The sequence below is a fragment of the Asterias rubens genome, chromosome 17 (genome assembly GCF_902459465.1).
Source record: "Asterias rubens chromosome 17, eAstRub1.3, whole genome shotgun sequence".
In the NCBI taxonomy this organism is placed as follows: Eukaryota; Metazoa; Echinodermata; class Asteroidea; order Forcipulatida; family Asteriidae; genus Asterias; species Asterias rubens.
Genome location: NC_047078.1, coordinates 7,965,203 through 7,988,507, shown reverse-complemented (window position 1 = coordinate 7,988,507; position 23,305 = coordinate 7,965,203). Strand labels below are relative to the sequence as shown.

At 38.8% G+C, this 23,305-nt stretch overlaps 1 protein-coding gene across 1 annotated transcript in view; it reads right to left on the bottom strand.

Moving 5' to 3' along the window:
- Positions 1 to 23,305, bottom strand: part of LOC117301759 — a 241,232-nt gene that overhangs the window by 101,497 nt on the left and 116,430 nt on the right. The window contains exons 70-86 of the mRNA XM_033785780.1: positions 22,764 to 22,868; positions 20,538 to 20,684; positions 19,198 to 19,338; positions 18,212 to 18,307; positions 15,628 to 15,783; positions 13,439 to 13,570; positions 12,788 to 12,946; positions 11,764 to 11,904; positions 11,043 to 11,141; positions 9,728 to 9,826; positions 7,827 to 7,985; positions 6,758 to 6,895; positions 5,723 to 5,875; positions 4,536 to 4,679; positions 3,615 to 3,713; positions 1,531 to 1,689; positions 510 to 650 (exon numbers count right to left, since the gene is read on the bottom strand). Coding sequence (XP_033641671.1) covers positions 510 to 650; positions 1,531 to 1,689; positions 3,615 to 3,713; positions 4,536 to 4,679; positions 5,723 to 5,875; positions 6,758 to 6,895; positions 7,827 to 7,985; positions 9,728 to 9,826; positions 11,043 to 11,141; positions 11,764 to 11,904; positions 12,788 to 12,946; positions 13,439 to 13,570; positions 15,628 to 15,783; positions 18,212 to 18,307; positions 19,198 to 19,338; positions 20,538 to 20,684; positions 22,764 to 22,868 — 2,268 coding nt within the window. The remainder of the gene's footprint in view (positions 1 to 509; positions 651 to 1,530; positions 1,690 to 3,614; positions 3,714 to 4,535; positions 4,680 to 5,722; positions 5,876 to 6,757; positions 6,896 to 7,826; positions 7,986 to 9,727; positions 9,827 to 11,042; positions 11,142 to 11,763; positions 11,905 to 12,787; positions 12,947 to 13,438; positions 13,571 to 15,627; positions 15,784 to 18,211; positions 18,308 to 19,197; positions 19,339 to 20,537; positions 20,685 to 22,763; positions 22,869 to 23,305) is intronic.

Here is a 23,305-nt window from a genome sequence, read left to right as displayed (position 1 = left end):
TAGCTAAGGATATTAGAGGTTTGTATACATGTAGATTGCACACAATAGGAGACTTTCCAACGATAGGTGGCAGCAGACTTGCCGGGTAAATTTCCATTGTTTACGTAGTTCTGAACATGCGCATAATTCTGAGAACAATGGGTTCACCCGGTAAGTCTGCTGCCCTCTATCATCCCAGAAAGTCTCCCATTGCTTTTGGAGCTCCTGGTAAGTGGAGTTTATTGATTTCAAGAGTGGTTTCCAAAGTAATTGTTGGCAAAAAGAAACATTCAGTTTCCAAAAAAAAAAAAATTTACTTGTGGATTTAAGATTTTTCACTTTATGACTTTTGATCATTACAACAAAGAAATTGCAGTTAACGACCCTGTAAAACTGAGCAGACATTATATCACTAAAGTTCAGCTTCTGAAGATGTTACAATGCAACTTTAATCTAAGAGAGAAGCAAAATAAAAGGAAATACAGTTGTACGTATGTTTGTTTGAATGAGTTGTATTTGGTAATACTTACACTCAACGACAAGGTCATATCTATATCTGATTGGTCCAACTACACATGTATAGATCCCAGATGCTGACTGCTGGAGACTTCGGAAGACCACTCGGGTGCTTTGTGGTGTTACTTGCTCAGTATGGAAGGCATTGAATCCATCTGTAGATGAGGAAATAATCCAATGTAGTCAAATCTAATCAAAAGGTAAACCAAAAGGTAAACTGATAGATAAAGCATGATTGGACATTAACTTAAACTCAATGACAACTAAAGTTGCTAGGGACCACCAAAAACATGTCAAATTGGAACTTTTAAAAACGGTCATAACTTAAAAACTACAACGCCCACATGTTCCCCTCTCATTCAGTTATTTAGAGCGAGTGTTGAGCTTTTGTTTGGTGTGATGTGCAACAGGGGGTGCTATTAAAATACTTTCAGAAAAACATGGTTGAACTTGTTTTATTTTTTTAGTTTTTATTCTTAATCTGTGCACCAAAGGGTCAAACATACTAGTTGAAACAAATAACAATGCGTATAATTGTGAAGAGATGGATTCCACATAATTCAACAGTAATCAAATGTATAGCGCTTTCCAGGATGATATCGAGTGTAATTAACACCATCGAGTATAATTAACATTGTTCCTCCTGTCAGGGTGTTTGAGCGTGAGACCAGGCTTTCTGCTTGTTATCATCCTTATACTGGGGCTGTGCCGAGATGTAGAACAAAGAGCTACTCCAGTAGCTTTTTCCCTCGTACTGCATCTCTTTGGAACTCCTTACCTTAAGTGCATGTTTCCCTTCATCCTATGATCTGCCATCTTTTAAGTGGAATATCAATTCCTACCTTCAGCTCCACTGAGTTTCTGCATTTCTATGTTTTCTTCCTTGTAGCCCTTCCTAGAGTGGCTTTTAGCCTTGTTTTGGGCGAACTTGCATTAAAAAAAAATTAAAAAATTAATATACTAGCCAACATGCAGGAAAAAAAGTTAGGCAAATAGATTTAGGTGACAGTACAATAAAGTTGTAAATGTAGTTACCTGTTTGTACACTAGGAGCAATGCGTTGTCCGTGATGATCTAACCAGATTGGTCTTAACCCACTATAAGGACTTCCTTGTGGTACAACACATAGCAATGAAAAGTCATCTCCGTACGTCGGGATCTCATTCGGTATATCAACCACCAAGTAGTTAGGATCTGCAAAAATCAAGGTCAAACTTTATTTATTTATATATTTTATTTTTAATAGATGTTAAATTTGCACTGGGGCTAAAGAATATTAATGTTGGTTTTACCCTTACACCAATGTGTGTTAGCACTGTATACTCAGTACTTTCCCCTTACACCAATGTGTGTTATCACTGTATACTCAGTACTTTCCCCTTACACCGATGTGTGTTATCACTGTATACTCAGTACTTTCCCCTTACACCAATGTGTGTTATCACTGTATACTCAGTACTTTCCCCTTACACCGATGTGTGTTATCACTGTATACTCAGTACTTTCCCCTTACACCGATGTGTGTTATCACTGTATACTCAGTACTCTCCCCTTACACCGATGTGTGTTATCACTGTATACTCAGTACTCTCCCCTTACACCGATGTGTGTTATCACTGTATACTCAGTACTTTCCCCTTACACCGATGTGTGTTATCACTGTATACTCAGTACTTTCCCCTTACACCAATGTGTGTTATCACTGTATACTCAGTACTTTCCCCTTACACCGATGTGTGTTATCACTGTATACTCAGTACTTTCCCCTTACACCAATGTGTGTTATCACTGTATACTCAGTACTTTCCCCTTACACCGATGTGTGTTATCACTGTATACTCAGTACTTTCCCCTTACACCGATGTGTGTTAGCACTGTATACTCAGTACTTTCCCCTTACACCGATGTGTGTTATCACTGTATACTCAGTACTTTCCCCTTACACCAATGTGTGTTATCACTGTATACTCAGTACTTTCCCCTTACACCGATGTGTGTTATCACTGTATACTCAGTACTTTCCCCTTACACCGATGTGTGTTATCACTGTATACTCAGTACTTTCCCCTTACACCAATGTGTGTTAGCACTGTATACTCAGTACTTTCCCCTTACACCAATGTGTGTTATCACTGTATACTCAGTACTCTCCCGAGTTCTGTGAACAAAATATCACAGGCATATTATTTGGGTGGGATTCGAACCCACGAACATTGCAATTCTACAGCAGTGTCTAACTAACTAGACCACCAAGATTGCCCGTTTAAAAGTTTATAAGAAGAAGAATTTTTAAAATTTGAGAAATAACCCAGGGGAGCTGATAGTAAGAACTGACATACCTCTTAAACCAGTCTAGATTGTAGGATGGAGGGAAACATGGATTTCAAAGAGATGTAATCCGTGGGTAAAAAAAGGTTTTGGAATGGCTCTTTGTTCTACATCTCAGCAAAATAATATTAACAAATTCTTATATAGCACATTTCACAATAAACCGCATCAGTGCGCTTTACATTAGTCCCCTGGTCATTGGGCCAATAAACATCCCTTTAATCTTTCTCAGCTCCCATTATAGGGAGTATACAGCCCTGAGCTGCCGCGGCACTCCGAAGGCTTTTTTCATTCACAATATCAACCTCTACCCTCGCAGGTAACCATTTATACCCCTGGGTGAAGAGAAGCAATTATTGTAAAGTATCTTGCTCAAGGACACAAGTGTCACAACTGGGATTCGAACCCACACTGCTGTGACTTAGCATCAGAACTTGAATTCGATGCTCTTAAACACTCAGCCACAACACTCTAACAAATCAAGAGTTCTAATAGATTCTTGACTCCATAATGAATTATTAGGTGGAATGTCAACCTCTTCAGTTTATATAAAGCCATATAAACATGGTTACGTCCAACTTTTTGAGAGAAAAAGCAGGAAGGGAGCATTTCATTTTTAGTTTTTAAAATCACCGGATAATTTTAAAATTTCTGACAACCAAAGGTAAAGGCAGTAGAAAACGAGATCAAAGGTCACCATATAAATGCAAGATGAGGTCACAGTTACTGACCAGTAATTTTAAGAAACATATTAACCAACATGTTGGGTTGTTTGTCTTTGCCTAACTCACCTATTCTATCACACGTTTGTCCGATATATCCTTCAAGACAGAGGCATCCACTGAATGTACAGGTTCCTCCATTAACACAGGCTGGATTACACTCAATATCTACAACAAAGAACAACCAATAAGGGAATAAATATGTGCTTGCATGGCCGGTTTTAGACACTCTGTTTAATACCGGCCTAGCACATTTTTTATTCCCATTCATAAATACCTTTTTGGTCAAAAAACATCAAAACTCTTTGGGCAAAAATGAAAAAAATGCAATTGTTTTTTAATTGTTCAATGAATTCTTTCAACATAACACCTCTCCAGCTATGAAATGGTAAGGCCCTATGGTCAAAACTCCTTATAAGGAGATTGACGTGCGTGTCACGCATAATGTGGTACAGATGTTCCAGCCGTTGCTCTCGACCAATATGTATGAATAAACTGTCTTAAGCACAGGTGCAAGCTCACGTGTCACGCCCATGTTTAAACACTTCTGGCTGTGGTTATATCATCCGTTTAAACACCCCCACGTGATAACCTCAATCAAAATGGCGAAACTGACCCAGGTATTTATGAATTATAAATGATTAATTATAAATTTTCTTGTTTTTTTAAAATAAATAAATGTGCTGCGTAAAAGGAATCATGACTGGGTATCATAGTCATTTGGGCGATCGGATTGGCAAAATGGTATCTTTCCTGGCCTTCCTTCTGCCTCTGGGACCCCGGTTCAACCCTGCTAGGGCACTACATGGATTAGGTTTTAAGTCCCTACTTGACTGCGTGGGCTTTCCCTGGATAATTCTTTGATGTTTCCCACATCTTAAACTGAAACTGTCTCCATTTGGTTCTTGGCTTGTACAGTTTTTGCTTTTCTGAGAGTTCTTGGCTTCACAACCAGCATAAATAAATGAAATACATCCAAAGTGAACTGACCTTTGACCGTGATAGAAACCTCTGCTTCAAATGAACCAACTCTGCAGGTGTAGCTCCCAGCATCCTCTATATTGATTGTACTGATGTGCAGCTGAGTGGACAACTCGGACACAGACTCAATATACAACCGCTCAGGTCCCAAACCTATTATACAGAGAAAATAATTAAATTTCTCTTTTGGAAAAGCTTATTTGGAAAACATTTCTCATCCAATTGGTCCAATTCATTAAGGGTTCCGATGACCAAGACCAGGGTCAATGGGAGACTTTGGAACGCTAGGTGGCAGCAGACTTACCAGGTGAATTGCCATTGTATATGTAGTTCTAAGCATGCGCACATTACCGAGAACAATGGATTTTACCTGGTAAGTCTGCTGACACCAAGGATCCCGAAAGTCCCCCATTGAGGCCATGGTCTCTGTTGCCTGCATGTAATTCCAGGCCTGCTTCCCTAGCACTGACTTCCTGAAAACTCACCATGTCTAGCTACATGTGTTTCTACTCCATCGGGTCCAATTCCCTTGAAGATTCCGATTCCTGGTTATTTTTTATACGTGGCTTGTTTGGCAATAATTTGTTTCTTGAAACTGATAACTCACCATGTCTAGCTATTAATGGTATTTCTACCCCATCTGGTCCAATTCCCCTGAGGATTCCGATTCCTGGTTATTTTTATATCTGGCTTGTTTGGCAATAACTTGTTTCTTGAAACTAATAACTCACCTTCTCTAGCTAATGGTATTTCTACAATCTGGTCCGTTCCTTTGAGAATTCCGACCCCTGGTTATTTTTTATACCTGGCTTGTTTGGCAATAACTTGGACCTTTCTCAAAACTCAGCTTAGTCTCCACCTCAGGCTCCATGTGCTGATGTTCGTGCAATGCACACAGCTCCAAAATGCAGGTTAAAAGCCAAGCTGCGTACGCAGCACTGGAGCCTAAAGGCCTGGTCCCACTGCAGCGATAACGAGAACGATAACAGTCACGACGCAAAGAGAACGCGTTCTATTGGATGAATTGCTCCACGCAGAATACGCACACGCTCATTCAACCAATAGAATGCGCTCTCTTGGCGTCGTTATCGTTATCGTTCTCGTTATCGCTGCAGTGGGACCGGGCCTTAGGCCCGAGTCGGAGCCCAAGCCGAGCTTTGAGAAAGGTCCCTTGTTTCTTGAAACCGATAACTCACCTTCTCTAGCTAATGGTATTTCTACTCCATCTGGTCCAATCCATTGCGGATTCCGGTACCTACTACTGGCGTCAACCTGACACATGAGCTGTAGATCATCTCCAACATTCAGGATGTGGTTGTCCATGTTGGGAACACGGATCATGTGTGAACCTGTATCAACACATCAAATAATAATAATAATAATCATAATAATGGCTTGTTATATAGCGTTCAGGCCCATCACGCAGTGACACTCATGGCGCTTCAACATTATTACCCCTGGTCACTGGGCCTTAAATCATTCCTTAAACCATCTCAGCTCCCTTGGCACACACAGCCTGTCCCGCCAAATATGTAGCGCACTAAGTTACTCAATCATAAGAACCTACTCTGCCCTCACAGGTACCCATTTACCCCTGGGTGGAGAGAAGCAATTATAGTTAAGTGTCTTGCTCAGGGACACAAGTGTCACGACCGGGATTCAAACCCACACTCTGCTGAACAGAAGCACCAGCGCTTGAGTACCGTCTCAAGCAGAGAAACTTACAGACGGGGTATACTTTTGGTAATAGACCTATATCACGCTGCCACCAGCAGAAGTAACAGATGCTAATATTCATTGTACGAAAAGGAACCAGACTAATTCTCCTTCCAGCCTCGGTTTGGTTACATTGATTTGAATGGGAGTAAATCAAGATGGCTGCACCATGAGAAAGGTCTATTGTCAAAAGACCAGCATTCGCACTTGGTGTATCCCAACATATGCATAAAATAACTAATCTGCAAGCATTTGGGCTCAATTGGTCATCGAAGTTGTAACAAAATAATGAAAGAAAGTTGCACAAATGATTGTGCTCCAAGATGCCTGAGATAAACTTCATGCTTGAAGTCTTTCTCAGATTCAAATACTTAAGTCAGAAATTACCTCTTCCTAAAAAACTACGTAACTTCAGAGGGAGCCGCTTCACGCAATGTTTTTATACTTTCAACAGCTCTCCATTGCTTATTACCAAGTAACTTTTTACATGCACCAGCGAAATTGACTTATCTTACCATGTACAATGACATTGTATGTGTATTTCAACGGCCCAGCAGCACATGTGTAAGTTCCTGCATCTTGTATTGAAAGTCCAGATATAAAGAGATGACTTGACTTCAGTGTTGGTGATGTGGCGTACACTCGACTAGTACCTACGAATGGATGGAGTGTCAAACAATAAAATCATACAAACATTTAATAATTTACTACTCTTTTATTCCCATTCATAAATGTCATTTTAGTTAAAAGTCGTAATAAAGAAGGAAACTCTGTTAAAAACTCTGTTTTCTGACATCCTTGACTGAGCTCTGTACGTGTGGTGCATTTTAATAATTTTTTGAATATGCATTTGTGCGCATAGTATGCATCCGCGTATCCATGGGCTAATGGCGCGGCGAGATCGATCACCCCAGGGAACAAGGTTGTGCCCTAACCTGCACAAATGCTATCAGAAAAAACACCCAGTTATAAACAGCTCTAGCTGTGTCATTATCAACCGTTCAAACACCCCCACGTGATGCGCTCTCCACCAATAGGAAAAGCGAAACTGTCTGGGGGTATTTATGAACACTAATCAAAGCTACTCAAGCAAAAGTCGACTCATTGTGACCTATGTCTCTGCAATCCAGCCTGATCCTGATGCTGGCAAAACCAGAGCTCGGCACCAGTGAACTAAACTGCTTCGCTTCGCCATGACACACCAGTAATGTTATATCAGAAACCAGAGAATGGAAACATGACAGAAATTAATAAAAGCTCCATACTAATAATAATAATAAGACTTGTAATGCGCACATAGCCACCCTGATGGGTGTTCAAGGCGCAGTTAAAACCAACAACAAACAAAACAAAACAAAACAAAGAAAAACAGACACAACAAAATTAGTCCTTGAAAACCTGTGACGTAAGTTCAGTTTTGAGAAGAGATTTTAATTTTGTGGTACAGAGACAAGAACCTAAGATTAAGTGGGAGAGAGTTCCAGATGCGTGGCGCAGCTGAAGATAAAATTATCGCACTGTGAGACATTGTCAGCCAATTTGCTGATTTTGACCTTTAATATTGAACAATGACCTTTGACCTACCATCACTGCGAGGACCAATTGGTCTACCCTGTGGATCATTCCACACAGGTCTTTGGAAGGGACTGTTGGGTCCGACCTCACACTTCAAGATGAGAGTACTACCAACGATTGGAATATCTGGAGTAGTCTGACCAACTCGGATGATGAAGGCGCTCGGATCTAACAAGATAAAGTAATAAATGTATACATCATTAAAGGGAAGGTACACGTTTGGTTATTGTCAAAGACCAGTCTTCTCACTTGGTGTATCCCAACATAAGCATAAAATAACAAACCTGTGGAAATTTGAGCTACATATGTAAATTGGTCATCAAGTTGCGAGAAAACGATGAGAGGAAAAACACCCTGGTTGGACGAATTTGTGTGCGTTCAGATAGGAATAAAAGACTTCTGGCTAGAAGTCTTTTATAAAAGTCTTTTATTATTTTAGTGAGAAATTAGTTCTTTCTCAAAATCTATGTTACTTCAGAGGGAGTCGTTTCTCACAATGTTTTATACCATCAACAGCTCTCCAACGCTCATTACCAAGACAGTTTTTAAGTTAATATCTGTTTTGAGTAATTATCAAATGTGTACCTTCCCTTTAAGGGTACAAAAGAAATGTTAACAAATGTACCTACAGCCTGGTTCATATGAATGCAAATGCGAGTGCGATGTGAATTTCACGTCAACAAATTTGCAATGAACAAATCAGAGGAGGCTGTGCTACACTCTTCCAATGAAGCCAAAACGATATCACTGAGAAGCAGGATCCCAAGAAACCTCCCAAAATACAATCATTTGTAAATGGCAACACCCTGCAAATAGTTTGTTTGAATCGATGAGAACAGGTAAGCGATATAGAGCGATCAGAGCCGAATCCAACCGTACTCACTATAGTTTTTATCCCAGTGCAATAAGGTTACTTAATAATGGTTAATGTTTTTAAATTTGTTGTCAGGGGTTTGCAATTTGTTACTGTTGTCTCTTTGCATAATGTGCACATATTGTTTATTTATTTGTTATTGTATGCCTCTGTGGTCTAGGGGTTTCTGTATTGTGTTGTAATTTTTAATATTTTTAGACTCGCAAGCAGAAGTGAATTTCACTGATGCATATATATGTGTGAAAATAAAACAATTGAATTGAATTGAATTGAACAAAAATATGAAGTCAACCATCCACTACATGTACATGTTACATGTAGCTTGATTTCTCTGAAGTAATTCAATAATTTTGATTCATGGCTCAAAAATAAACACAAACTATTGCAGACTAAACAAAGTCCAAAAGACGCATCATTGATTGTTCGACCCACTGGTTAAAGCAAGTATTATTGACGATCCTCAGACGACTTTTACATTCTCAGTAGACCCCTTGCATACATGTATGACGTCACACTCCCAAAAAAGCACCCTCACTAGGGTCAAAGGAAGCAAACCATTGGACGATACCTGCTCTTTGTACGCACATTATGCAAGGTCTAATAACCTAAATGATTAAAGAATTTAAAGGCACTGGACACTATTAGTAAATACTCAAAGTAATTGCAAGCATAAAAACTTACATGGTAACGAGCAAACGAGAGTTGTTGATGGTATAAGAATGTGTGAGAAACGGCTCCCTCTAAAGTACTGTAGTTTTTGAGTAATTTTCAACTAAAATATTTGAGTTTGATTTCGAGACCTCAGAATTAGATTTTGAGGTCTCAAAATCAAGCATCTGAAAACGCACAACTTTGTGTGGCAAGGGTGTTTTTTCTTCCATTATTATCTCTCAACTTTAACGACCAATTGAGTTCAAATTTTGACAGGTTTGTTATTTTATGCATATATTGAGATGCACTAAGTGAGAAGACTGGTCTTTGACAATTACCAAAGGTGTCCAGTGCCTTTAAGAGTAGACTGTATATGGATGCCTACCTGGTGTTTGGCAGTAGGTTCCCATGTAGCCATTAGCACAGAGACAAATACCTCCCATACAACTACCACCATTCAAACAAGGCTGCACGCACTCCAACACTGGTACATGTAAAGACATTAAAGCACAACAAGACCATTAAGTATTTGTGATTTGAGGCATTGCATGGTGAGGTATCAATATATAATTTTTGGTTTGCGGTAGCACCATGTGTGTATCTACTTGCCAAGTAGAGTTTGAACTTAGAGAACTGTCTTTCTTAATTCTACTACCGCGGAGTAGATTAATCGGATGTTCCGGAGACTTTTCAGTTCTGAAAAGAACTGTCTTGCTTTTTAACTACTACCCGGCGGAAGGTCTAGAAAACTGGCTGGGACTACTACTTTAGCTTATAGGATCGTAATTAACCGCACTACCGCGGAGTCAGTTCTTGGATTGGTCTGAACGTTTCGGCTAGCTTACTCTAGTCATCGTCAAGAATATTAAGTGTAACAATCAAGTATTTAGTTTCAGGTTTGACCCAATGACCTCTGGTTTAATGTACCAGTGCTCAACCACCTGAGCTACAATCCCGGCCATATCTCATTGGGCCCCCCAGCCCCTTTTAATGTTTGCACGGTCTTTTGCGTTCCAGTCAACACTAGGGACTTTTCGTTTTCGACGACGGATGGTTCTGCGATGGTAAAGATGACATTTGGCGTCATCTGCGCATGCGTCGGCTTTGAGGACGGTCGTCCCTCAATTTCTCTGACAGTACTTGGGATGAATCTTCGTGGTGCTGAAAACGACAACGTTTAGCTGAACAACCGTCCCAGAACCATCCGTCGTCGAAAAACGAAACATCCCTATTGAGCTGGGGGACGGGAACGGGTAGAGAATGTTTATTGTCAGGGGGAAGTGGACATGGAATGGTCATTGTAACGTTAGGTATGGGTGGCTCAAGCAGATTGGCAGAGATTGTAGCTAGGCCTATGTTGGTGGTCTCCCTATTTTTAGTCCATATCTTAGTTTAAGGTGCCAATCAGAAACAATATTGATGGTATGCCTTGAGCTTAATAATAATAATAATAATAATGATATCATAATAGCGCCTTTTCCTAAGGTTACAAAGCGCTCAGAGAATGACAGGAAAAAACATCAAGGGAATGCAAAGCTTGTGGTTTCTTACTTGACAATCAAGTATTTATAAAGCACTTTAACCAGCGAGAGCAAAGTAATGAACAAGAAGAGAAAAGACACTTCTTGAAAATAGTGATGGGCAACATAAATGTTATTAAACTGATCCATAATTAACAAAATTGATTGAGAGTGACTTACCCAATGATTCACACAGGAATCCAGTGAAGCCAAACTGACAGACACATTTACCATCAATACACGTAGCGTCATTCAAACATGGACTCGTTCGGCAATCCACTGAAACAAAACACGTAAGGTTTACTTTCATTTGATTTGAAATTGTTCCATCAAAAAGCTACAGGCATTCGGTTAAATTTTTTTAAACAAAATTCTTTGGAAAACTGATAGGCCCAAGTATCAGGGCCCAATTTCATAAAACTGTTCAGCAAAAAATTCTACTACGTAAATTTCTTGGTTAAGCAAAAATTAATCAGGTACCAGTCGAAGCAATGGTAACGGTATGGTATTCTGGTTGGTAACCATTTTTTGCTAAGCAAAAGTGTTGTGCGCTTAGTTAGTATTTGTGCTTACAGGCTTTCTGAAACTGGGCACAAGAAAGGACTTTTGTCTCAATGTAGTCTTGAATCATTGCTAATATTCTGAATTCCTTTAGTAAATTTCATTGGCTAAGCAACAATTGCTCATCAGGTACCAGTGGAAGCAATGGTAACCATTGTAACTGTATGGTATTCTGGTTGGTAACCATATTTTTGGTAAGCAAATGTTTTTATGCTTACCAAGTTTGTGTGCTAACATGCTTTATGAAATCGGGCTTGGGAAAGGACTGTTTCTCAATCTGGTCTTGAATGATTTATAGTAAACTGAATTCCTTACTAAAGTAAAATCTCTGGTTACTTACACTGAGGTTCCACTTTGTAGACATAGCGCAGGGGACCAGTTACACATACATACGTTCCAGCATCTGATGCTTGTAAACCATTGATACTTAAAGTGGTGGATGTAGGTGTAATGTCACGCACCCCAATATGACCAACGCCAACTACACAGACAAAATATAAATCTTGATCAACATCGCTAACTACACAAACAAATCATATATCTTGATCAAATACATCTATATTTTGAGCTTCCAGCAATAAACCATTTGTAATTGAGATTAATTGGCAATTTAAGAATGATTTCATCTTCTCAAGGGGCAGTTCAATTCCATCTATTTATGTTACAGTATTAGGACACTTGTACCTACATACCAAGAACTGAGATATTGTTACTAGAGTGGTAATTAAACAAAATTGTTAATGAGAAAGTACCTAACATCACAAGGCCAAGGATGGCCACTATCAAGGGGAGGGCTGCACTTGACGGATTTCGGCTGTTGACTTAAATCAGCTGTCACCAGTGGCACAGTGCCACCTACTCCTGGGGCTAAAGCCCGGGATGTAGGCGTGATGGGTATCATTCACTAAGGGCCTGGCTGGTAGAGCAGAATGCACTTCCTTCCCAACTTTTACAAAGCAATCATAGTTAGTGTAAATGCCTTGCTCCATTTGAGATTAACTTACTTGATCCAAGTTGATTTGAGATTCGCTTACTTGATCCAAGTTGATTTGAGATTAACTTACTTGATCCAAGTTGATTTGAGATTAACTTGATTGATCCAAGTTGATTTGAGATTAACTTACTTGATCCAAGTTGATTTGAGATTAACTTGATTGATCCAAGTTAATTTGAGATTAACTTACTTGATCCAAGTTGATTTGAGATTAACTTACTTGATCCAAGTTGATTTGAGATAAACTTACTTGATCCAAGTTGGTTTGAGGTTAATTTACTTGATCCAAGTTGACTCGAGATTAACTTACTTGATCCGAATCCATTTGAGATTAACTTACTTGATCCAAATCCATTTGAGACAAACTTACTTGATCCTAGTGGTTGTACTTCTTCATCATTTGGTCCCAGCCATTTAGGATTATTGTAGGGACTATCTTCAGCTACTTCACATACAATAAGAACATTATCCCCGATCCTTGGTGTTGTGGGAGCGCCATCTGGAGATACAATTATCCAACGATCTACGCCTGAGAATAACAATAAATACCGTAAGAAATTAGCATTCAAAAATATAACTCAAATAAACTCAATGTGTATTTGGTTTACGGTAAAGCCATGTGTACATCTACTTGCTGGGTAGATGTTTTTCTTTTGAGAGCTTGTCTTGCTGTATATTCTACTAACGCGGAGTAGATTTTCTGAAATTCAAGAGACTTCTCTACTACAACTGAGTCAATTATTTTAATCCAGGAGACTTCTCGGTCCTGAAAGAACACATAATATTCATATATAGGACTTGAGGGATTGCATGATGGTGAGGTATCAATTTATATTTCGTCTGCGGTAACACCATGTTTGTATCTACTTGCCAGGTTGAGTTTGTTCTAAGAGAACTGTCTTGCTTAATTCTACTACCGCGGAGTATTCATTTAAACTTCATCTACTAAAAGCTGAGAGTTACAAACACAAATTAAAGATTGTCCTGACCTTTGACCTTTGACTTTTATTGAAGCACTTACCAGTGACCTGTAGATCCAGTCTGGATGACAGAGTACCAGTTACACACTGGTAACTACCTGAATCTTCAATCAACAAGCCATCAATGTGAAGCCTCGTGGCATAGTCGTTTTCTGCAACTGCATAGAGGTGACCTAAAGCAAAGACAAAGACAGAGTAAAGTGACTAACGTACCTTGAGATCCTTTTGGTACCATCTGGGTCCAATTTCATGGCTCTGCTTACCGTAAGCACAGAATCGGCGCTTACGGAAGCAGGGAATTCTGTGCTTACGGCAAGCGTATTTCACAGGTTAGCGGCGAATTTTGGCTTCTGTGCGTGAGTACTCCGCAATACTAGGCATTCAACGCTTACAAGGCTAGCGCAGAAATTCAGTGCTTGCACGTCAGCGGGGAATCGTGATCAAAAGCCTAGAATTCGGCGGTAAGCACAGCCATGAAATTGGGCCCTGACCACTCTTATCTAACCATACTGGCATCTAATTACAAACTAACCCAGTAGACAGAGTAAAGTGACTAACATACCTTGAGATCCTTTTGGTACCGTCTGACCACTCTTATCTAACCATACTACCATCTGATTACAAACTAACCCAGTAGACAGAGTGAAGTGACTAACATACCTTGAGATCCTTTTGGTACCATCTGACCACTCTTATCTAACCCTATTGGCATCTGATTACAAACTAACCCAGTAGACAGAGTAAAGTGACTAACATACCTTGAGATCCTTTTGGTACCGTCTGACCACTCTTATCTAACCATACTGGCATCTGATTACAAACTAACCCAGTAGACAGAGTGAAGTGACTAACATACCTTGAGATCCTTTTGGTACCATCTGACCACTCTTATCTAACCATACTACCATCTAATTACAAACTAACCCAGTAGACAGAGTGAAGTGACTAACATACCTTGAGATCCTTTTGGTACCGTCTGACCACTCTTATCTAACCATACTACCATCTGATTACAAACTAACCCAGTAGACAGAGTAAAGTGACTAACGTACCTTGAGATCCTTTTGGTACCATCTGACCACTCTTATCAAACCATACTACCATCTGATTACAAACTAACCCAGTAGACAGAGTAAAGTGACTAACGTACCTTGAGATCCTTTTGGTACCATCTGACCACTCTTATCAAACCATACTGGCATCTGATTACAAACTAACCCAGTAGACAGAGTAAAGTGACTAACATACCTTGAGATCCTTTTGGTACCATCTGACCACTCTTATCTAACCATACTACCATCTAATTACAAACTAACCCAGTAGACAGAGTGAAGTGACTAACATACCTTGAGATCCTTTTGGTACCATCCGACCACTCTTATCTAACCATACTGGCATCTGATTACAAACTAACCCAGTAGACAGAGTAAAGTGACTAACGTACCTTGAGATCCTTTTGGTACCATCTGACCACTCTTATCTAACCATACTGGCATCTGATTACAAACTAACCCAGTAGACAGAGTGAAGTGACTAACGTACCTTGAGATCCTTTTGGTACCATCTGACCACTCTTATCTATCCATACTGGCATCTGATACAAACTAACCCAGTAGACAGAGTAAAGTGACTAACATACCTTGAGATCCTTTTGGTACCATCTGACCACTCTTATCTAACCCTATTGGCATCTGATTACAAACTAACCCAGTAGACAGAGTAAAGTGACTAACGTACCTTGAGATCCTTTTGGTACCATCTGACCACTCTTATCTAACCAAATTGGCATCTGATTACAAACTAACCCAGTAGACAGAGTAAAGCGACTAACATACCTTGAGAGCTTTTTGGTACCATCTGACCACTCTTATCTAATAACCATACTACCATCTGATTACAAACTAACCCAGTAGACAGAGTAAAGTGACTAACATACCTTGAGATCCTTTTGGTACCATCTGACCACTCTTATCTAACCATACTACCATCTAATTACAAACTAACCCAGTAGATAGAGTAAAGTGACTAACATACCTTGAGAGCTTTTTGGTACCGTCTGACCACTCTTATCTAACCCTATTGGCATCTGATTACAAACTAACCCAGTAGACAGAGTAAAGTGACTAACGTACCTTGAGATCCTTTTGGTATCATCTGACCACTCTTATCTAACCCTATTGGCATCTGATTACAAACTAACCCAGTAGACAGAGTAAAGTGACTAACGTACCTTGAGATCCTTTTGGTACCATCTGACCACTCTTATCTAACCAAATTGGCATTTGGTATTCACTGCTTGGTGGAACTTCACACAGGAAGTCTACATTCTGGCCAACTATTGGATACGGGACGTCGGGGCCAACAATACGGATGTCGAAGTTAGGTACTGGTGAATAAAATACAAGGTTACAATTAATTAATAATTCATTGAAACAATATATAACATTACATTTTGTATAAATTTCAATATTGGCACATTAAAAGCTTCACATCCAAATATTAACTAATGAGATTTGACCAATGCTTAAAATCAATCAACGAAAGCTTTACAAAAGCTTTAATATCCTTTATCCCCGATGCAAATTTAACATCTCTTATATCGTTGCGGTACACCCTGCCAAAACATAGGATTCGAACTGCCTCTAGCTACCGGGCAACCTCGTTAGTCTAGTAGTTGGTAAGACACTGCTCTACAATTGCAAGGGTCGTTGGTTCGAATCCCACCTGAGTAACATGTCTGTGATAATTTTCACAGGACTCAGGAAAGTACTGAGTATACATTGCTAACACACATCAGTGTATGGGTAAAAAAAACAAATTAATATCCGTTATCCCCGATGCAAATTTAACATCTCTTAGAAAGCTTTACAGTTTGTTGTGTTTAAATGCAACTACTACAATTCCTTGTTTGACAGTCTTAAGAATAAAACAATTAAATTAATTTGTCCAACAAAAAAGTGGGGATGTTGTCATTTAAATTAGGTGAGGTTTGCTATAGCACCATGTGTAAATCTCTGTTGATTAGCGTTGGTTACGAAAACAACAAGTGGTTGGCAACTTATAAATGAGTTTGCGGTAACACCATGTAATAATCTCTAAATGAGTTTGCGGTAACACCATGTAATAATCTCTAAATGAGTTTGCGGTAACACCATGTAATAATCTCTAAATGAGTTTGCGGTAACACCATGTAATAATCTCTAAATGAGTTTGCGGTAACACCATGTAATAATCTCTAAATGAGTTTGCGGTAACACCATGTAATAATCTCTAAATGAGTTTGCGGTAACACCATGTAATAATCTCTAAATGAGTTTGCGGTAACACCATGTAATAATCTCTAAATGAGTTTGCGGTAACACCATGTAATAATCTCTAAATGAGTTTGCGGTAACACCATGTAATAATCTCTAAATGAGTTTGCGGTAACACCATGTAATAATCTCTAAATGAGTTTGCGGTAACACCATGTAATAATCTCTAAATGAGTTTGCGGTAACACCATGTAATAATCTCTAAATGAGTTTGCGGTAACACCATGTAATAATCTCTAAATGAGTTTGCGGTAACACCATGTAATAATCTCTAAATGAGTTTGCGGTAACACCATGTAATAATCTCTAAATGAGTTTGCGGTAACACCATGTAATAATCTCTAAATGAGTTTGCGGTAACACCATGTAATAATCTCTAAATGAGTTTGCGGTAACACCATGTAATAATCTCTAAATGAGTTGGGGTAACACCATGTAATAATCTCTAAATGAGTTGGGGTGGTTCTGAAAAGAACCGTTGGTTTAACTTGACGTTTCGATCAGTATGCTCTGATCGTCTTCTGGAGAATGCTGGACTCTGATACTGCATGCTGCTTAAGTACTGGGCGACGGATTAGCTTGGTGATGCACGAAGGTGGGAAGTTGAAGTTGAAGTTGGCAACTCAACGTTTCGATCAGTATGCTCAGGGCCCAATTTCATAGAGCTGCTTAAGCAAAAAATTTTGCTTAGGCAAAAAATTCCTTGCTAAGTAAAATCAGATTACCCGCCAAGACTCCACTCAATTGTTATGCTAATTAAACAACAGCTAAATACCAGTCACAAGCAATGTATATGGCATGAAATGTTGGCCAGTAACATGTGTGAAATAAGTGAGCTGTTATCGTGCTTAAGCAAATTTTTTGCTTAAGCAGCTCTATGAAATTGGCCCCTGATCCTCTTCAGGAGAATGCTACTTAAAAGAGATTTACAAATGGTGCTACCACAAACCTCACCTAACTACACTCCCACCATGCAAAATTTCAAATCCGTTTTTTTACCTTTTTTTGTTCTTCATCAAAGCAATGACAAATTACATAAAATTTTGTTCAACACTTTTAAAAGTAAACAGTCATAATCATTGTGAGATATAAGAAAAAGAAAAGAAAGCTTCAAATCCTACTTGTTAACATTGAACACACCTTCTAGAAATCTTCGTTCTAATACGAAAAAGTTTTTTTTTATTCCACCAGTGATGGCCAAGTCATATGGTGAACGCAGGTTTGCTCACACTGCCTAAACTTTATGGAACAATCTCCCAGAACATCTCAAAAACATTTACTCCATTGTTAAGTTTAAGATTGCTTTAAAGACGCACTTATTTAACATTTAATTCATCCATTTTGTTTGTTACCGACTACACCTTGTCTTTTTATTCTGTTGTGTTTTTCTCAAGAGCGCTTAGGGACATGTTTTATTACTATGTGTTATGCGCTATACAAGAATGGTTAATTATTATTATTACTTATGTTTTGTTTTGGAAGATAAAGAAATGGACTAACTTTCTATCTCACACTGTTGACCAGTGTATCCCTCAATGCATTGACATCGACCTAAGACACATGCGCCATTCACACATTCCTGGTAACATTCCAATGCTAGAAAGTAAGAAACACAAGAGCTTAGAGCTTATGCGGAGCATCTCAGGGTGGAGGAATTACAAAAGCTAATAGTTAAAGGCAGCGGACACTATTGGTATTTACTCAAAAAAATTGTTAGCATACAACCTTACTTGGTGACAAGTAATGGGGAGAGGTTGATAGTATACAACATTGTGAGAAACGGCTCCCTCCGAAGTAATGTAGTTTTCAAGAAAGAAGTAATTTTCCACGAGTTTGATTTCAAGACCTCAGAATTAGATGTTGAGGTCTCGAAATCAAGCATCTGAAAGCACTCAACTTCGTGTGACATGGGTGTTTTTTCCTTCATTAATATCTTGCAACTTCGACGACCACTTGAGCTCAAATTTTCCCAGGTTTGTTATGTATGCATATTTCGAGATACACCAATTGAGTTGACTGTTCTTTGACAATTACCAATAGTGTCCAGTGCCTTTAATTCAGTGCAACTTATGGTGGAAGAAGTACAAGAGATAAGAGTTAGTGCATCGTTTTAATGGAAATGTGCTTGGAAAGTCCTGGAGCCAAAATAGCTAAGAAGGCATATCAAAGGTATATTTTGGAACAGGGGCCAAAACAGCATCGCTTGAACAGCGTACAAAGGTGACTTATGCAGTCAGCAGTGTGTGCCATAAGAGATAACTTCTTTTTGTTTTAGATGTGGGAGGAAAACCCAAATGGGGAAAACCCCAATGGGGAAACCCATGCAATCAGTTAGGGACTGGAACCCAATCCACATGCAAGGCTGCGGTCTGGGGTGGGATTCAAACGGCGATCCAAAGAGGTCACAGGCAGGGAAAGACAAGTACAGTGAAAATAAACTCAGGAACTAGAAAACTCCATGCATAAATCCTTGATTCAATACTTACCATCTACGACAATATCAAAATCGGATGAGAGTGGACCAGCATTACACGTATACTTCCCTGAGTCACTAGGTACCAGACCTCTGATATACAGTCTAGAGGATAGAGGAGACTCTTTGGCAACAAACATGTGCTCGTTTCGCCCTATGAGAGAATGAGAACCAGGTGAATTGAAAAAGTTAATGAAATGTATATTGAGATTAAGTTTCATAGAAACATACTAATAGTTTTTTTAGTGTTATATACTGAAGTGCATGTATCCACCAATAAGGAGTGCTCAAGGCGCTTAAACAAACATGAACACTTTTCAGGACAGCTTTTCAAGTTTTTATGAATTATGAAACCAATTTGCTCTAGCAGAAAAAAGTGCTAAGGTGAAACGTGTTTCACAGGTTATCAGGACATTTTGAGGGCCATTTTTGCATGTTTTCATGGATTTGTATTGTTCCGTCATTAATTTTTGTCGGTAAGCACCAGGGCCCAATTTCAGAGAGCTGCTTAAACAGAAAATATTGCTTAACAATTTCCTGCTGTTCAAAATTGAGCAGTAAACAAGATTGTACATGTGAAAGGGTATTTTGGCCGGTAACCTTTTTCTACTAAGCATAATTTGGTTGTGCTTAGCAACTTTATGTGCTTAAGCAGCTCTATGAAATTGGCCCAGAGGGTAAGCATGCCTTTTTGTGTTAAGATAAACAGCGCTATGCAAGCTCAAATTTGGTCGATGAGCAGCTCTATGAAATTGGGCCACGGTGAGTAGTATTCAAACTTAGGATGGGTTCAATGCGTCCTAACGTCTTCGGATACGCAGTTTAACTCGTCCTAAGTCCTGAGAGTAATCCCAAGTTAGGAAGAGTTTGGTGAAATCGACGGCTGTATCTACTTGGACATACCGCTCCCATCTTTATGGTTTTAAAAAATTATAATTCCTGCCTTTATTTGGAACAAAAAAAAAGACAGTAAAACAAAGCCTAGGACATTAGAAGCACAACCACAGAATTCAATAAATAACGAATATCAAAATGAGAAGACAATAAGGCAAGGCAAAATAGAACAAAACCATTACAGAAGAAAGGAAAAACTGTTAACAATATAATGAACACATTTAAATCAAACTGGAAATGAGAGAAATTGGTAGATGTGTTGGGATTGGGGGATCAATCATCCACTGTCGATCCAGACTGTGGTTGATTTGGAAAAGAAAATAACAAAAGATGATACCAGAGATGTTTTGGAAATTTGTTGAATTCTTTTTTGGACTGGTTGGAAACAGAGATTTGAAGCGCTTTTTATTGTCTTGGGTAACTGTATGTCTTGTTTTACTATTAAGCAGAGTTACTTACCAGGCATGTAGGAATCAATGATGACATTATCAGGACTCAACCATGTAGGGTTTCTATAGGGTCTATCTGCTGGGATCTCACACAGGAAGTTAACATTATCACCAACTTCAGGAGTCAATGTGTCTGGGATGATCACAAGGATCTCCTCTGTGAATGGTAAACAAAGTATTAGTTACATTTGGTACTAAGACACTTTGGTACTGTAGGGTTTCTGTACGGTCTATCAGCCGGGATCTCACATAGGAAGTTCACATCATCACCAACTTCAGGAGTCAATGTGTCTGGGATGATCACAAGGATCTCCTCTGTGAATGGTAAACAAAGTATTAGTTACATTTGGTACTAAGACACTTTGGTACTGTAGGGTTTCTGTACGGTCTATCAGCCGTGATCTCACAAAGGAAGTTCACATCATCACCAACTTCAGGAGTCAATGTGTCTGGGACGATCACAAGGATCTCCTCTGTGAATGGTAAACAAAGTATTAGTTACATTTGGTACTAAGACACTTTGGTACTGTAGGGTTTCTGTACGGTCTATCAGCCGGGATCTCACATAGGAAGTTCACATTATCACCAACTTCAGGAGTCAATGTGTCTGGGATGATCACAAGGATCTCCTCTGTGAATGGTAAACAAAGTATTAGTTACATTTGGTACTAAGACACTTTGGTACTGTAGGGTTTCTGTACGGTCTATCAGCCGTGATCTCACAAAGGAAGTTCACATCATCACCAACTTCAGGAGTCAATGTGTCTGGGACGATCACAAGGATCTCCTCTGTGAATGGTAAACAAAGTATTAGTTACATTTGGTACTAAGACATTTTGGTACTGTAGGGTTTCTGTACGGTCTATCAGCCGGGATCTCACATAGGAAGTTCACATTATCACCAACTTCAGGAGTCAATGTGTCTGGGATGATCACAAGGATCTCCTCTGTGAATGGTAAACAAAGTATTAGTTACATTTGGTACTTAGGACCTTAGGTACTGAAGGGTTTCTATACGGTCTATCAGCCGGGATCTCACAAAAGAAGTTCACATTATCACCAACTTATAAAAAAATCGACAATACCGATTTGAGGTCAGAAAATTTCTGATGATTTTATGATTCCAAATGATACAGAACGGACTACTGAAGACATTTTATCAGTCGAAACTGGGTATACAACAAAGAAATTCAGATTTATTGAGAAAAAAGTCGACCATGCCAGTATGTTTTCAAATGATACAGAAGATACTACTGAAGACATTTTGTCAGTGTGGACTGGGTAAATTAGCAAAAGTTTGAGATTTTTAAAGAATTTTGCCCGTTTGTGTTTTTGGTCAAAAATCCAAAAAAATCTGTGATGCCGGCATGGGTCGATTTTTCAGATTTGGGGTGAAAATTTTTGTGTGGATTTTATGCTTTCAAATGATACAGAAGATACTACTGAAGACATTTTATCAGTGCAGACTGGGTATATTAGCGAAAGTTTGAGATTTATTAAGAATTTTGGGAGTTTGTGTTTTTGGTCTAAAAATCCCCAAAAAAACTGTGATGCCGGCATGGGTCGATTTATCAGATTTGGGGTGAACAAATTTACGGTGATTTTATGCTTTCAAATGATACAGAAGATACTACTGAAGACATTTTATCAGTGCAGACTGGGTCTATTAGCAAAAGTTTGAGATTTTTAAAGAATTTTGCCCGTTTGTGTTTTTGGTCAAAAATCCCAAAAAATCTGTGATGCCAGCATGGGTCGATTTTTTTCAGATTTGGGGTGAAAAAATTTGCGCCACACCCGCATGGGTCGATTTTTCAGATTTAGGGTGAACATTTTTTGGGTGATTTTATTCTTTCAAATGATACAGAAGATACTACTGAAGACATTTTATCAGTGCGGACTGGGTATATTAGCAAAAGTTTAAGATTTATTCAGAATTTTGTGAGTTTGGGTTTTGGTCAAAAATCCAAAAAATCTGTGATGCCGGCATGAGTCGATTTTTCAGATTTTGGGTGAATAAATTTTTTGTGATTTTCTGCTTTCAAAAGATACAGAAGATACTACTGAAGAATCCTTTTTTTATACAACCAATTTTTATTTATTTATTAGAACTCCATGCTGGGTCAAAAAAAATGATTTCATGGTTCCAAATGATACAGAACGGACTACTGACGACATTTGTCTGGCGACTTGCATAAAAAAAAACTTTAAAAACAATTTAATAATAAGATGTGACTACCTTTAATTTGACATTGTCTTCCACTGAACCCATCTAAGCAAATGCAGACTCTGTTAACACATTGAGCACCGTTCAAACAAGCAGGGTTGCAGCCACTTCCAGATCCTGAAACAAATCAAACAAACAACCCCTGAAAAAATGTTTTGTTTTTAAACACCTTACAGGAACATTACAGAATTGGTAAGAAAAAAAAATTGTGAAGATCACAGATTTACATCAAACTTACACGGTCTAATGATGATGATAGTAGAAAACATCCCTTGACATATTTCTGCCTGAAATGTCATATTTGATGAGAAATAAATAATCTGATTTCGCATTTGGAGTTTATCGCTCAGTGAGCGTTTTATTCATTTTTGTTTTGGCATCGATGCAATGCAAAATGTGTAATCGGGTTTTCACTATTTTCTCGTGACCTAGATGGCCGATCGATCTCAAACTTCTACAGGTTTGTCAGTTTATGTGTATGGTGGATTACATAAAGTACTTACACTGTCAGCAACTGTTGTGTTAGCAAAACCAATTCTGTAATGGTCCTTTAA